The sequence below is a fragment of the Symphalangus syndactylus genome, chromosome 22 (genome assembly GCF_028878055.3).
Source record: "Symphalangus syndactylus isolate Jambi chromosome 22, NHGRI_mSymSyn1-v2.1_pri, whole genome shotgun sequence".
In the NCBI taxonomy this organism is placed as follows: domain Eukaryota; kingdom Metazoa; phylum Chordata; class Mammalia; order Primates; family Hylobatidae; genus Symphalangus; species Symphalangus syndactylus.
Window position 1 is genome coordinate 30,665,630 of NC_072444.2, and position 15,344 is coordinate 30,680,973.

At 49.5% G+C, this 15,344-nt stretch overlaps 1 protein-coding gene across 2 annotated transcripts; it reads left to right on the forward strand.

Moving 5' to 3' along the window:
• Positions 1-133: 133 nt before the first annotated feature.
• Positions 134-12,736, forward strand: ICMT (isoprenylcysteine carboxyl methyltransferase). Of its 2 annotated transcripts, none has more exons than XM_055262182.2 (5): positions 134-460; positions 1,212-1,300; positions 2,539-2,708; positions 4,085-4,302; positions 10,978-12,736. In XM_055262182.2, the coding sequence occupies exons 1-5, from the start codon at positions 266-268 to the stop codon at positions 11,158-11,160; spliced, it is 855 nt and encodes a 284-aa protein (XP_055118157.1). In that variant the 5' UTR covers positions 134-265; the 3' UTR covers positions 11,161-12,736. The 2 variants fall into 2 exon arrangements, with proteins under 2 accessions (XP_055118157.1, XP_055118158.1); XM_055262183.2 differs by having other exon boundaries at positions 176-460; positions 11,271-12,736.
• The last annotated feature ends 2,608 nt before the right edge of the window (positions 12,737-15,344 follow it).

A 15,344-nucleotide genomic window follows, 5' to 3' on the forward strand; every position in this document is an offset into this window, starting at 1 on the left:
CCCACCCCCTCCCGGCCCCCGCCCGGCACAGAGTCGGGCTCAGAGCCCGGATGTCCCCGAGGAGCGGGGCGGGGCGGGGCGCTCCCGCCAAATTCCGGGCAGCAACAGGGCGGGCCGGAGTTCTCGCGAGAACTGGCAGGCGGCGTGCAGCTCCGGGCAGCGGCCCTTCCCGGGCCGGCGTCGGTGGCACAGTGCGCAGGCGCGGCCGGCGCGTTTCCCCGCGCTACAGCCGGCGCCGCCGCCCGCTCGTCAGCCGCCCGGCGCAATGGCGGGCTGCGCGGCGCGGGCTCCGCCGGGCTCCGAGGCGCGTCTCAGCCTCGCCACCTTCCTGCTGGGCGCCTCGGTGCTCGCGCTGCCGCTGCTCACGCGCGCCGGCCTGCAGGGCCGCACCGGGCTGGCGCTCTACGTGGCCGGGCTCAACGCGTTGCTGCTGCTGCTCTATCGGCCGCCTCGCTACCAGGTGCAGGCCGGCGGGGGCCGGCGGGGGCCGGCTGGGCCGGTGGGGCGGGCGGGGGTCCGCTTGGCGCGGCGCGTGGGCACCTTTCTCCCCGGGCCCGCAGTGGCCTCCCACGCGCGCGCTCTTCATCCGCGAGTTCAGGTCGCAGAAGGGGACCCTCTCTCTCCGGGCCCGGGCGCCCTGCACCCGAGGAGTGGGTGTTAAATTGCAGCTTGTGCAGCTCAGCAGGTGCGCGTGGGGTGGGAGTGAGCGAGCCCGCGAGTGCTTTTATGTAACTTAAAGTGCAGAAACCTACCTGCTGCCCTGTCTCAGGTCAAAGGCCCCGCAGTGACGTGGGTGGGGCTGGGCGCACAGGCCCGGGTGCTCTGACCTCATAAACTAGGCTTAAGCAGTTTTCCTACAGCCCTGAATAATAATCGCGAATAATAATAATAATGGCAGCTAAAATTTAGGGAGTAGTTAGTCTTAAGTGTTTTACGTGGGTAATCCTTACTGCAGTCCTAAAAGGTAGGTACTGTTATCCCCTTGGTATAGATGGGAAAGCAAGCTCAGAGAGGTTAAATAACTTGGGAGGCCACACAGCCAGAGAGGGGTGGGTGCAGAATTTGAACCCAGGTCTCCCACTTCTCCCTTTCAACCTCGGCAAATCGGCTCTATCTGCCTGCCTGTGGCTTGCCTATTCCGGGAAGGTCAGCAGCCCAGATCTGTACTCTGAGGACTGCGAGTGACTGAGCTTCTCTTGGGTTCCTTTCAGATAGCCATCCGAGCTTGTTTCCTGGGGTTTGTGTTCGGCTGCGGCATGCTGCTAAGTTTTAGCCAGTCTTCTTGGAGTCATTTTGGCTGGTAAGAATTCCTTCGGAAATACTGGTTTTCAGGCGAGGGTGGACAGATCAGAGGGTCAGTAGTGGCATTTCCTCATCCCTGTCTCATCTGTGACCGGCAGAAGGCTGTACAGGGTTCTCTGGAAACGAAGTCTCCTGGCTTCCCCCTAGTTGCTCACATTTCAGCCCTTGTGATTTCGTGCCTGTGGGTTGATTGTGAATCAGGCAGAAACAGATCTCCCCCAAAGGTGCTGTCATCCGCAGCTGTGGTGACAGCATTCAGTAACGTGAGCAGCCCTTCCCGGAAGGAGTGCAGGTCCTCGGTGGCGGGCAGGGGCAGGGCTCTGGCTTGTCTTCATAGCCCTTTTTCATCTCTAATTTCTATTAGGTCACATCTAGTGCATCCCCACAGCCATTGTAGGATTTTTCCCTACACTATGATTTCAGTCCCTTGAGCCTTCTAGTCTGACCTGGATATGAACCAGTGGCTTCAAGGTAAAAAGTTTTATCTCCTCTTATCAATATTTTGAGCCATCTAATCCTTCTTTGCCGGAATTATTTTAGTTTTGTTAAATTTTGTATCCGACATACATCACTCCTTTATGTTATTTCCCTCTTTCATGTTTTATTGTGTGTAGTGTCATTTTTAAAGGACAGAAGGGCCCATAATGCCTCTGTGACCTATGGGTTTGTTTTGCCTGTTACATTTAAAAACAGTCCCTTGCCGGGCGCAGTGGCTCACGCCTGTAATCCCAGCACTTTAGGAGGCTGAGGTGGGCAGATCACGAGGTCAGGAGTTCAAGACCAGCCTGGCCAAGCCAGGAGTTTGAGACCAGCCTTGCCAACGTAGTGAAACCCCGTCTCTACTAAAAATACAAAAATTAACTGGGCGTGGTGGTGGGCACCTGTAGTCTGAGCTACTTGAGAGGCTGAGGCAGGAGAATCGCTTGAACCTGGGAGGCAGAGGTTGCAGTGAGCCGAGATCGCGCTGTTGCACTCCAGCCTGGGTGACACAGCCAGACTCTGTCTCAAAAAAAACAAAACAAAAAGAAAAACACCAGAAACAAAAACAGCCCCTTAAAAACTCCACTTTTTGCAAACCTGAGGTAGTAGATGCTGCAGATGGGTACCTGTGTCCACTCTCAGACAGGTGAGAACAGGGCCTCATAGACTTAGGGACAGCTCAAGAGACCCAGATCTGCACTTACGGTTAACTTGGTTCTCTTGTCCCAACTTAACTCTCTTTTTGTCTTTAAATAGGTACATGTGCTCCCTGGCATTGTTCCACTATTCTGAATACTTGGTGACAGCAGTCAATAATCCCAAAAGTCTGTCCTTGGATTCCTTTCTCCTGAATCACAGCCTGGAGTATACAGTAGCTGCTCTTTCTTCTTGGTTAGAGTTCACACTTGAAAATATCTTTTGGCCAGGTTAGTGTGCCTTATGTCCCCCTCTGGAGGGGAAAAGGGTGGCTCCCATTCAGGCTCAGGACAGTGACATTGATTCACCTTTCAGGTCTAATCTCTCCCAAGCGATTTTCCACAGACCTCGATCCTCACTAAGCTATTTATAAAGGATGAGCTCCGCTCATGAATTCTGCCTCTGGATTTTGACTCGAGGACGTGCTGACCTTTTGCTTTAAAGTTTGCATCACATAGTGCACCATCTAATGTGAAGTCCCAACCTTGGGTAGTTGTGATTCTAATTTTATAATCAGATGATATTTAGATGTTTCATTTAAGAGTTTACTGGCTGGGCACGGTGGCTGACGCCTGTAATCCCAGCACTTTGGGAGGTCGAGGCTGGTGGATCACAAGGTCAGGAGTTCAAGACCAGCCTGGCCAATATGGTGAAACCCCGTCTCTACTAAAAATACAAAAAAGCCGGGCGTGGTGGCAGGTGCCTGTAATCCCAGCTACTCGGGAGGCTGAGGCAGGAGAACTGCTTGAATCTGGGAGGCGGAGGTTGCGGTGAGCTGTGATCGCACCACTGCATTCCAGCCTGGGTGACAGAGCGTGACTCCCATCTCAAAAAAAAAAAAAAAAAAGTTTACTAACAAGGTCAGGTGCAGTGGCTCACGCCTTTAATCCCAGCACTTTGGGAGGCCGAGGTGGGTGGATCACATGAGGTCAGGAGTTTGAGACCAGCCTGACCAGCATGGTGAAACCCCGTCTCTACGAAAAATGCAAAATTAGCCTGGCCTGGTGGTGCATGCCTATAATCCTAGCTACTTGGGAGGCTGAGGCAGGAGAATTGCTTGAACCCAGGAGGTGGAGGTTGCAGTGAGCTGAGACTGTGCCACTGCACTCCAGCCTGGGCAATGAGAGTGAGACTCCGTCTCAAAAAAAAAAAAAATTTACTGACAAAAGCCTCCGTATGTGGAATGCACTCTGAAATTGAATGTCTCACAGCCAATGAAATGAAATAGATGTGGCTCCTGAGATTCAGGGTAGAAACCTTGGACCCTTCTTTGCTTCTCTTAGCTGTACTTGTCCCCAAATGAAGGACTGAGCATGTGGCCGGGGGTCGTGAACCAGAGAGCCCATCAGCTGTAGCAAGAGAGCATCTCTTTACCATGATGCTTTCATTGTGCTTATTGGTGTTTTAAAGTAAACCGATGAACAGCACAACTTAGGGGAATGTGTTTTCTTATGAAATTTTAATGTGATGACAAATGCTGATTGCCCACGAGCACATTTTCTGTTTCTGTCTTCGGGAAAATAGGTTAATTTTAAGCAGTGTGAAGGGGAGTCCAGCAGGCCAGTGTTTTCACTCCCGGTGCGTCGTTGATGTCTCTCTCCCACAGAACTGAAGCAGATCACCTGGCTTAGTGTCACAGGGCTGCTGATGGTGGTCTTCGGAGAGTGTCTGAGGAAGGCGGCCATGTTTACAGCTGGCTCCAATTTCAACCACGTGGTGCAGAATGAAAAATCAGATACACATACTCTGGTGACCAGTGGAGTGTACGCTTGGTTTCGGCATCCTTCTTACGTCGGGTGGTTTTATTGGAGTATTGGAACTCAGGTATAATATTAAATATGACACTGCTTTCCTTTTTTTTTTTTTTTAGTAACATTTTAAACGTGATATAATTCACATAGCATAAAAGTTACCATTTCAAAGTATACAATTAGTGGTTTTCAGTGTATTCCTGAGGTTGTTGGTCTCCTTTAAATAATAGGTACATGTTCTTCTTGGCGTGTTTCAAGTGATAATTTTAAAAAGTCAAGAGAACTGATGTAGTCCATAGTGCTTTTCACTATGTGCCCAGAACCTGGGTGCATAAGTCCTTGGTGATTCTTGGTGCTGTTAGCTGTCTGCTGTATGCCTTCATCCTGTTTCTGCCTCTGTTTTCTTTTTTCTTTTTTTTTTTTTTTTTTTTTTTGGTAGAGACAGGGTCTTACTATGTTGCCCAGGCAGGTCTCAAACTCTTGGCCTTAAGTGATCCTCCCACCTCAGCCTCGCAAAATGCTAGCATTATAGGCATGAGCCATTGTGCCTCTCCCTTTCTCTGCCCCTTCAACCTATTAATAGATCGGAAGCACCCCAGAGGGGCTGAGGACAGAGATGGGGCTTAGGGAAGGGAGTGCCCTCTGCCACTCATGTGGCAGCTTGGCTGGTTTTCATCAGAAATAGGTATTAATGGGGCTGAGGCCATGTGTTAGTGAGCTGTGTGAGCCATGGAGGTTTGTTCTGTCTCAGGCTGAAGAAAAGGCCTTGTTTCTTTCTTTTTTTTTTTTTTTGAGACCTGGTCTTGCTCTGTTGCCCAGGCCAGAGTGCAGTGGTGGATCTTGGTTCACTGCAACCTCTGCCTCCCAAATAGCTGGAACTGTAGGCACGAACCACCATGCCTGACTACTTTTTGTGTTTTTTTTGTAGAGACAGGGTTTCTCAAGTTGTCCAGAGCTGTCTTGAACTACTGAGCTCAAGCAATCTGCCTTCCTGGGCCTCTCAAAGTGCTGGGATTACAGGCTTGAGCTATGGTGCTTGGCCATTTTTTTTTTTCCTTTTCTAGACGGAGTCTCGCTCTGTCGCCCAGGCTGGAGTTCAGTGGCGTGATCTCAGCTCATTGCAACCTCCGCCTCCCAGGTTCAAGCGATTCTCTTGCTTCAGCCTCCTGAGTAGCTGGGACTGCAGGCGCCCGCCACAACACCCGGCTAATTTTTTGTATTTTTAGTAGAGATGGGGTTTGAATGTGTTAGCCAGGATGGTCTTGATCTCCTGACCTCATGATCTGCCCACCTTGGCCTCCCAAAGTGCTGGGATTATAGGCGTAAGCCACCATGCCCAGCTTTCTTTCTTTTTTTTTCTTTTCTTTTTAAGACAGGATCTTGCTGTGTTGCCCAGGCTGGAGTGCAGTGTTCTGATCATGGCTCACTGCAGCCTTGACCTCCTGAGCCCAAGTGATCCTCCTACCTCAGCCTCCCAAGTAGCTGGAACACATTACAGGTGTGTGCCACCACGTCCGGCTAATTTTTACATTTTTTGTAGAGATGGTTCTCCTGGCCGGTTGCCTGTAATCCCAGCACTTTGAGATGCCGAAGTGGGTGGATCACTTGACGTTAGGAATTTGAGACAAGCCTAGCCAACATGGCAAAACCCCATCTCTACTAAAAATACAAAAATTAGTTGGGCATGGTGGCACATGCCTGTAGTCTCAGCTACTTGGGAGGCTGAGACCTGAGAATTGCTTGAACCTGGGAAGTGGAGGTTGCAGTGAACTGAGATCGTGCCACTGCACTCCAGCCTGGGTGATGGAGTGAGACTCTGTCTCAAAAAAGAAAAAAAGAGATGGTTCCTCCTTTGTTGCGCATGCTGCTCTTGAACTCCTGGGCTCAAGCGATCCTCCCACCTTGGCCTTCTAATGTGCTGGGATTAGGCCAGGCGTGGTGGTTCTTGCTTATAATTCCAGCTAGTCGAGAGACTGAGGCACAATATTTGCTTGAACCTGGGAGGCAGAGGTTGCAGTGAGCCGAGATCACGCCACTGCACTCCAGCCAGGGCGACACAGCAAGACTCTGTCTCAAAAAAAAAGAAAAGCGTAAGGATTATAGGTGTGAGCCACTGCACCTGACTCTATATGTGTGTGTGTATGTATATATTTTTTTATTTATGTTTGGGTTTGTGGTTTTTTTTTTTGTTTGTTTGTTTTTGTTTTGTTTTGTTTTGTTTTTTAGGCAGAGTCTCTCACCCAGGCTATAGTGCATTGGCGTGATCAGGGCTTACTGCAGCCTTGACCTCTTGGGCTCAAGTGATCCTCCCACCTTAGTCTCCTAAGTATCTGTAGCTCAGGCTGGAGTGCGGTGGCACAATCTCGGCTTGGCTCATTGCAACCCCCGCCTCCCTGGTTTGAGTGATTCTCCTGCCTCAGCCTTCTAAGTAGCTGAAACTACAGATGTGTGTCATCACACTCAGCTAATTTTGGTATTTTTTAATTAATTTATTTTTTTGAGATGGAGTTTCACTCTTGTTGCCCAGGCTGGAGTGCAATGGTGCGATCTCAGCTCACTGCAACCTCTGCCTCCCGGGTTCAAGAGATTTTCCTGCCTCAGCCTCCTGAGTAGCTGGGATTACAGGCATGCGCCACCACACCCAGCTAATTTTGTATTTTTAGTAGAGACGGGGTGTCTCCACGTTGATCAGGCTGTTCTCGAACTCCCAACCTCAGGTGATCTGCCTGCCTCGGCCTCCCAAAGCATTGGGATTGCAGACATGAGCCACCATGCCCAGCCCGTGGCTAATTTTTGTATTTTTGTAGAGATGGGGTTTTTCCATGTTGCCTAGGCTGGTCTCGAACTCCTGCGGTTGAGTGATCTACCCGCCTCGGCCTCCCAGAGTGCTGGGATTACAGGCGTGAGCCACCACATATATTTCTTTTTCTTTCTGTTTTTTTTTTTTTTTTTTTTTTGAGACAGAGTCTCACTTTGTCGCCCAGGCTAGAGTGCAGTGGTGCGATCTTGGCTCACTGCAACCTCCACCTCCCGGGTTCAAGTGAGTCTCCTGCCTCAGCCCCTGTGAGTAGCTGGGATTACAGGTGTGCACTACCACGCCCAGCTAATTTTTTGTATTTTTAGTAGGTTTAGTAGGGGTTTCACCATGTTGGCCAGGCTGTTCTCAAACTCCTGACCTCAGATGATCCACCAGCTTCAGAAGCCTCCCAAAGTGCTGGGATTACAGGCGTGAGCCACCGCATCCAACCCGTATATTTCTTTTTTAAAATTACTGTTTGGCTAGGCACAGTGGCTTTGGGAGGCTACAGCAGGAGGATTGCTCGAGGCCAGGAATTGGAAACCGGCTTGGCTGGCTGGGCACGGTGGCTCACGCCTGTAATCCCAGCACTTTGGGAGGCCAAGGCGGGCAGATCATGAGGTCAGGAGATCAAGACCATCCTGGCTAACACAGCGAAACCTCGTCTCTACTAAAAATACAAAAAATTAGCCGGGTGTGGTGGCACACGTCTGTAGTCCCAGCTACTTGGGAGGCTGAGGCAGGAGAACGGCGTGAACCCGGAAGGCGGAGCGTGCGGTAAGCCGAGATTGCGCCACTGCACTCCAGCCTGGGTGACAGAGCGAGACTCAATCTCAAAAAAAAAAAAAAGAAACCAGCTTGGCCAACATAGTGAGAACCCTTCTCTCCAAAGGAAAAAACTAAAAATATATCTGGAAGTTGTAGCGTGCCCCTGTAGTCCCAGCTACTCAGGAGGCCGAGGTAGGAGGATCGCTTTGATTGCTGCTGTACTCCAGTCTGGGCAACAGAGTGAGACCCTGTCTTAAAAACAGAAAACAAAATTATTTATTTGTGTATTAAAGATGAGATCTCGCTGTGTTACCCGAGCTAGTCTCAAACTCCCGGGTTCAAGCAGACCTCCTGCTTTTGTCTCCTGAGTAGCTGGGACTGTAAGTGTGCACCACCATGCCCAGCTAACTTTTTGTTTTTTTGTAGAGATGGGGTCTTAACTGTTGCCCAGGCAGATTTTGAACTCCTAGGCTCAAGCAGTCCTCTCACCGCAGCCTCTCAAAATGTTGGGATTACAGGCGTGATCCACCATGCCCAACCCAAAGCCTTATTTCTCTTTTTTTCTTTTTGAGATGGAGTCTTGCTCTGTCGCCTAGGCTGGAGTGCAGTGGCACAATCTCGGCTCACTGCAAGCTCCGCCTCCTGGGTTCACACCATTCTCCTGCCTCAGCCTCCTCAGTAGCTGGGACTACAGGCGCCTGCCACCATGCCTGGCTAATTTTTTGTATTTTTAGTAGAGACGGGGTTTCACTGTGTTAGCCAGGATGATCTCAATCTCCTGACCTCGTGATCTGCCTGCCTTAGTCTCCCAAAGTGCTGGGATTACAGGTATGAGCCACCATGCCTGGCTGCCTTATTTCTTGAAACTGTTTCTCGATTCTTTACTCTTGGTCCTAGAAAAACTTGGCCAAAGAATGTGAATAGATCTTGGAAAATTCACCAAGTCTTTGGGAAAAGTCTCCAAGTCTTTGGGCAAATCCAGAGATCTCTCAGGCATTCCATCAGCAATGCGTGGTCCTTGGTGACTCTCTGGTGACCCCTAACGGTATAGTTGGGGCAAATGATCACATAGCATTTACTTTACATTTTTTGTTTCTGAAACATGTAAAACCCCCACATTAACAATCATCTTCCCTGGGAACAAACTGGTTATGACTGAATAATGTAATTTGCTATAAATGCTTGCTTCCTGTATATGTGTGTACACTAGAACCAAAGGGTTTTCCATACCTTTTTGCTCATAGATTTTTTTTACATTGTTCTCCAGCACTTGTGTGTGTATGAACGGAACATGTCTTTCCTGATATAATCCTTAACCCTTACTGTTTACAAAATCCTGTTTTCTATCTTACTATTTCAATACTGTTCATAATGCACTAAATGATTTCATGGCTTAGTAACAGGCTGCAGCCTGCTATCGAGAACTCCCACTGTAGGGTATCCCCAGCAAGCTATGCCAGATGTGAGGGTACAGGCCCCGGAGTCACTGACTGGGCCAGTCCTGATTCGGACATTCACTGCTTGGTCTCCTTCTCCTCTCACGTTAAAAGTGGGGGCAGCTAGACATAGTGGCACATGCCTGTAGTCCCCCCTACTCGGGAAGCTGAGGCAGGCGGATGGCTTGAGGACAAGAGTTCAGGTCCAACCTGGGCAATATAGTGAGACCCTGTCTTTAAAAAATAAATAAATAAAATTTTTAAAAAACAAAGTGGGGATAGTAGCATGCCCTCAAAGGTTTGCCATGAGAGTTGAACAGGGTAATGACTGTAAAGGGCTTAGCATGGCGCTGGGAACATAGTAAGTACTCAATAAGAGAAGGTGTGAGAGGTCAGGACATGAGCCTGGCTCTCCGGGTGGCTGTATTGGAGCCTAAAATGTATATTCAGAAAACATACAGAAAATGTATGTTGGGGAAGATGCACATCCACAGGGGACCAGTGGGCAGGTGTAGGTGAGTGGTTCCCTGAGGAGCTGGGGAATGCTTTTGGCCTTGAAGGACTGTTTGGCTGGAAATCAGTGGGAAGGATGTTCTTTGTTTTTTTTTTGAGAGGGAGTTTTGCTCTGTCGCCCAGGCTGGAATGCAATGGTGATCTCGGCTCACTGCAACCTCTGCCTCCTGGGTTCAAGCAATTCTCCTGCCTCAGCCTCCCAAGTAGCTGGGATTACAGGCTCCCACCACTACGCCCGGCTAATTTTTCTATTTTTGGTAGAGATGGGGTTTCGCCATGTTGGCCAAGCTTGTCTCAAACTCCTGACCTCAGGTGATTTGCCCTCCTCGACCTCCCAAAGTACTGCAGTTAACAGACATGAGCCACTGTACCTGGCCAGGATGTTCTTAAAGGTGGAAGAAAGGGCCAGGAGTTTGAGACCAGCCTGGGCAACATCGTGAAACCCCATCTCTACCAAAAATACAAAAATTAGCTGGGCATGGTGGCACATGCCCTTAGTCCCAGCTACTTGGGAGGCTGAGGTGGGAGGATCACTTGAGCCCAAGAGGTTAAGGCTACAGTGAGCCATGATCACGCCACTGCACTCCACGTGACAGATTGAGAATCTGTCTCGGGGGAAAAAAAAAAGAAAAGAGGCAAAGTGGGCACAGCGTGGGGGAGGCAGGAGACGGGGGAAGTGGGCGAAGTGCTGCTCTTCTGGGGTTGGAAACCAAGACTCAGGAGGTGGGGTTCAGGCTCTGGAGCGCTCTGAGCATGGAGGTAATCTGCTGGAAGGGACATTTCGGAAGCTCAGTTTTGTGGCCCTGTATCTCATGCTGAAGCAGAGGCTGTGGGTTTAGGAGGCAGAGGCCCAGGCAGCTGTGGTGTAAGCGAATCCATTTGTGGTGGGAGGGTCCTGGGCAGGAAGGCAGCGTGCATGGGACCTCATGTTGGGGAGCTCACATCAGGAGCTGGGGGGCATTGCTGTCACCCCAAGCTGAGGGTTGAAATCCAAGAGTCTGATCTTGTGATTTACAGATCTCTCTCACATAAGAGGAGCAACAGGAAAGCACGTGAGAAAGGCCTGCAGCACTGAGTGCTTAGGGCTAAGGTGACAGTACTGCTCTTAGAGACCCTGACAGTCTCAGCAGGGCACGAGCACAGAAATCCTCTGGGTATTAGAGGTAGACGCCCACCAAAGCACAGGGCGTCATCCCACGGTCACCCTGATGAGCCCGGTGTCTCCCTCTGTTAGGTGATGCTGTGTAACCCCATCTGCGGTGTCAGCTATGCCCTGACAGTGTGGCGATTCTTCCGTGATCGAACAGAAGAAGAAGAAATCTCACTAATTCACTTTTTTGGAGAGGAGTACCTGGAGTATAAGAAGAGGGTGCCCACGGGCCTGCCTTTCATAAAAGGGGTCAAGGTGGACCTGTGACGGGCAGTGGCTCGGTGACCTTGGGGCCTCCGACCCTGTGCAGCCTGGGACAAAACTGTTTCCGGTTGGCTGCTGCAACGTGGATTTTCTTAATCGTTTTATGTCATTAGTCACTCTTCTGGAATGTCACTCAAGACCACGCGGTCAGAAGGCCTGAGGACCCAAGGCCCCACTGGAGCAGTCTGTCCTTATGCCGAATGAAGGCAGAACATGGTGAATGACGAGTAAGAGGCAAATCACAGCAATATTCCCCAGCGCCCTCCAGAGTTACCTGGGGAGGACCGAGGCCACACACCACTGCCCCCGAGGCCAGAGTGTAAGTAAGGGTTAACCAGGACTCCCTGGGAGAGATGGACTCTGTCCTCAGTAACACTCCACATCAGAAAGGGGCAGCAGGTACCCCTTTTTATCAGCAGTAAAAATGCATTTACAACCTTTCATTTAACCGAAAAACACAAACCGCTTTAACCTCTTTATTTCTGTCCCCCACTGCATGAACATCTATACAATTTTAAAAATACTTCCTCATAGGATGCTTTGGCCCTTCATCTATTTAATCATAGCTACATATCTATTTTTTATAAGTAGCAGTACACATTCAAAGGGGTATTCCTAGCTCAACGCCTGGTGTTCTAGCTCAACTTTTATCCTGCAGCAAGTAAGCCAGACGATTTGGCTCAGTGGCTTTGTGTGACCATGGCCCCAGGCCAAGGGCATCATGGCCCTGGCCGGCTTTCCCGGGGGTCTCAGCTCCTGTTGTCAGTGACAGGCGGCTCAAAGGAGCGTCAGTTTCTTTTGATCCAAGAAGTGCTTACTGAATGCCTGCCCTGTGCATGGCCTTAAACATTGAGAAGTGCTGCTCTCCGTTTATTTTGGATTTGATTCTCATTTTACCATAGCTTATATTCTCAATTTCAATGTCAGTCTCAGAACTCTTGTTTTCTGTGTTCTGTTCTCAAAATTACGTTGTCCCTCATGTCATTTCAAACTGTTTTCCAAAGGGATTTGAGCATATACAACTACAAATCCAAGCAGATTGACTCTCAAAAATAATCTTAAATACTGCAAATAGTCCCAACTAAGATTCAGTCAATATGTTTGTTTTGCAAGTTTGGGAGAGTAGTTGGCTTTGAGTCACACATCGAAGCTTTAGGAGGTGAGACACTGGCTTCATTCTGGACTAGACAGGAACTTGGCCTCAGCGTGAGATCCTGCCATGAAGTGTTGGCGGTGGCACTGATGAAGTGTGAATGTGAAGGCGGCGTCGGCGCGGGGCCAGAGCACCACTCTGCTGCCCCACCACGCGGCTTGTGAGGAGCCACTAAACCTTTCCGTGCCTAGACCTCCCCATCTGTGGAATGGGGTCAATACCACCTACCTCACAGGGGTGTTGTGAGGACTGAGAAGAACAATGTCAAATGTTTTTAATACTCAGATGTGGGGGCGACATCAATGAAATCTGTACTGTATGAAAGCTACACAAAAATGGGCAGACATTTGGTTAATTGTGTCAGATACCTAAAATGTATGTTCAGAAAAGCATTTTATCAACTCAGAAATATGACTTATTTCTAGATTTCATGGCTTAATGAATTTTTTCATTGTTGTATATACCAAAGAGGCTTACGGGTTCATTGATTACTAGTATGACAGCTGCTGGTTTGAAAACCAGACAGACGGCCCGGCGCAGTGGCTCATGCCTGTAATCCCAGCAATTTGGGAGGCCAAGGCAGGCGGATCATGAGGTCAGGAGTTCGAGACCAGCCTGGCCAACATGATAAAACCCTGTCTCTACTAAAAATACAAAAAAATATAGCTGGGCGTGCTGGCGGGTGCCTGTAATCCCAGCTACTCAGGAGGCTGAGACAGGAGAATCCTTTGAACCCGGGAGGCGGAGGTTGCAGTGAGTCGAGATTGGGCCATTGCACTTAAGCCTGGGCAACAGGGCGAGACTCCGTCTCAAAACAAAACAAAACAAAAACCAGACAGACTGGCCCATCGGCCCTCACGACATGCGTGCAGTGGGACTCTAGCCAAGGCGGTGGCCAAGCCATCGTTACAATTTTTCTGGAGTAAATGATCCACGGTGGGACATCAACTGGCACTTAACTCTGTTTGGGAACTTGAGTTGAATCATTTCTAAACTTGTCCTTTAGACCACGCCTAGGGCAGCAAATTCTGCTTCCTAGAACTGCAAACTGGGAGAGGATGTAGTTAGATTCTGGCAGCCTGCCCCGGCTCTTTGAGGGAAAAGTTCTTTCTCCTGCTCTAAGTAGGGTGGGCCCAGCCTCCATTCCCATTGGGAGCCACGACGTTGTCTTGTTGATAGGTCTAGGGCAGCTGTTGGCAGCTGCTGGCCTTGTGGATGGTAAGCTGGTGGTGTTGGCATTTAATGCCATCCTCCATCTGCCAGAGGCCCAGGAAGCCCACCTTCACACCAGGCCCACCAGCTGGAAGGAGCCCAGGAGGCAGGTCATAGGGTTTCACGGTGAAATGCTGCCTGACACCAGGGAAAAATTGACGTATTCTGCTTTGGAGAGGGGTAGGGATGGTGAGAGAACATTCCCACCCTCTTTATAATCCCAGAGCAGAAGTCAGCAATTACTTAGGGATAAAAGATGAACTCCATTTTTTTTTTTTAAGACAGTCTTGCTCTGTGGCCCAGGCTGGAGGCTAGAGTGCAGTGGCACCATTTCGGCTCACTGCAACCTCTGCCTCCCGGGTTCAAGTGATTCTCCTGCCTCAGCCTCCCGAGTAGCTGGGATTACAGGCGTGGGCCACCATGCCTGGCTAATTTTTTTGTATTTTTAGTAGAGACAGGGTTTCACCATATTGGCCAGGCTGGTCTCGAACTCCTGACCTCAAGTGATCCACCCGCCTTGGCCCCTCAAAGTGCTGGGATTACAGGCATGAGCCACCACACCCAGCCAAGATGAACTCCTTAAAGGCAGGATTTGGTAAGTGATTGACTTCTTTTTAGTTCCGCGATCTTGAGATTATTTTTAGCTTTATAAATTTAGCAGTGGCAGGGCCCGTGGAGAATCAGGTTAATGAGGTAAAGGCTTTCTGGGTATTTGCTGCCAAGGCCACGTCACCAATTTTCTCAATTTAAAAAACTGTCGAGATTTATTTTCCCATTGCAGGTTTTAAAGTGGAGATTCTGGAGTGGAAAATAGGTACTGCTCAGAATAAAGCTACTTGGAAACAGCATGAAGTGAAGGCTTTCGTGAGGGCTTGCAGGCCGCTGCTGAGTGGCAGTTTACAGAAGAGGTCGCAGGGTGAGCCTCTTAGCAGGACAGAAAACAGAAGGCAGCAGCGCACCTGCCACCCCTTTGTTGGTGCGAGCTGCTCCTTGAACCTAAAAAGTAGGCTTTATTCATCCCTTCTGTTCATTTACCAACCTGGGGGATTGATATGACCGGGGAAAACGCTCCTAAACAGGAAGCTGCATTAGCCGATCAGGCTTGGTACGATCTCAGCTATAGCTGGCTGCTAGGAGTACCCCCACGATAGGCACAGCACACCACTGTCCCTTCGCTGCACTTTCTTCCTGCCTTAGGTAGTTGGGCTTGCCCGCCATAGTTTGCTTTTGTAGTGGTTTGGCAAGGTTAGAAGACCTCGGCCTCTCTGTCGTGCTGGGAAGTGCTTATTCTCTGGGCCACTGCTGCAGAAGCCGTGGCACTTGTCATGGGTTTGGAAGACCCAGCCATCTGCAGTAGAGGCGGCCTATCCCATTACAAGGAGAGGAACTTAATGGAGTAATTATTCTACTCTTCTTTTTACATAAATGTTTATTTAAATATTCTAAATTGGATTTTCTTTCACAGATACTGATTATTCTTTCCAGTTCTTAAATAAAACTGCACTTGATTTCACTCAACCACAGTGTGATTGTGTGGGATGTGAAACTCTGAGGTCACTCCTAGGTAAGAAGCGTCTTAAGCCTTCAGCCTCAAACCACGTGTGTTTTGCCTCCTCAATTTCTTTCTGAATTCCTACCTCTAACCAGTTGTAATGATAATTCTTTTTGCCCTGCAGGCCACCACGTAGGTTTGTAAGGCCCTGGAATGGGAGCCTCAGTGCCCTGAAGTAGCAGGTGCAGGGGCAGTGGACGTCGATGTGAGTGATGTGTTATGTGTTGAATGTGCTGCCATGTTAGCACATAGACCCATTTGCTGTTAATC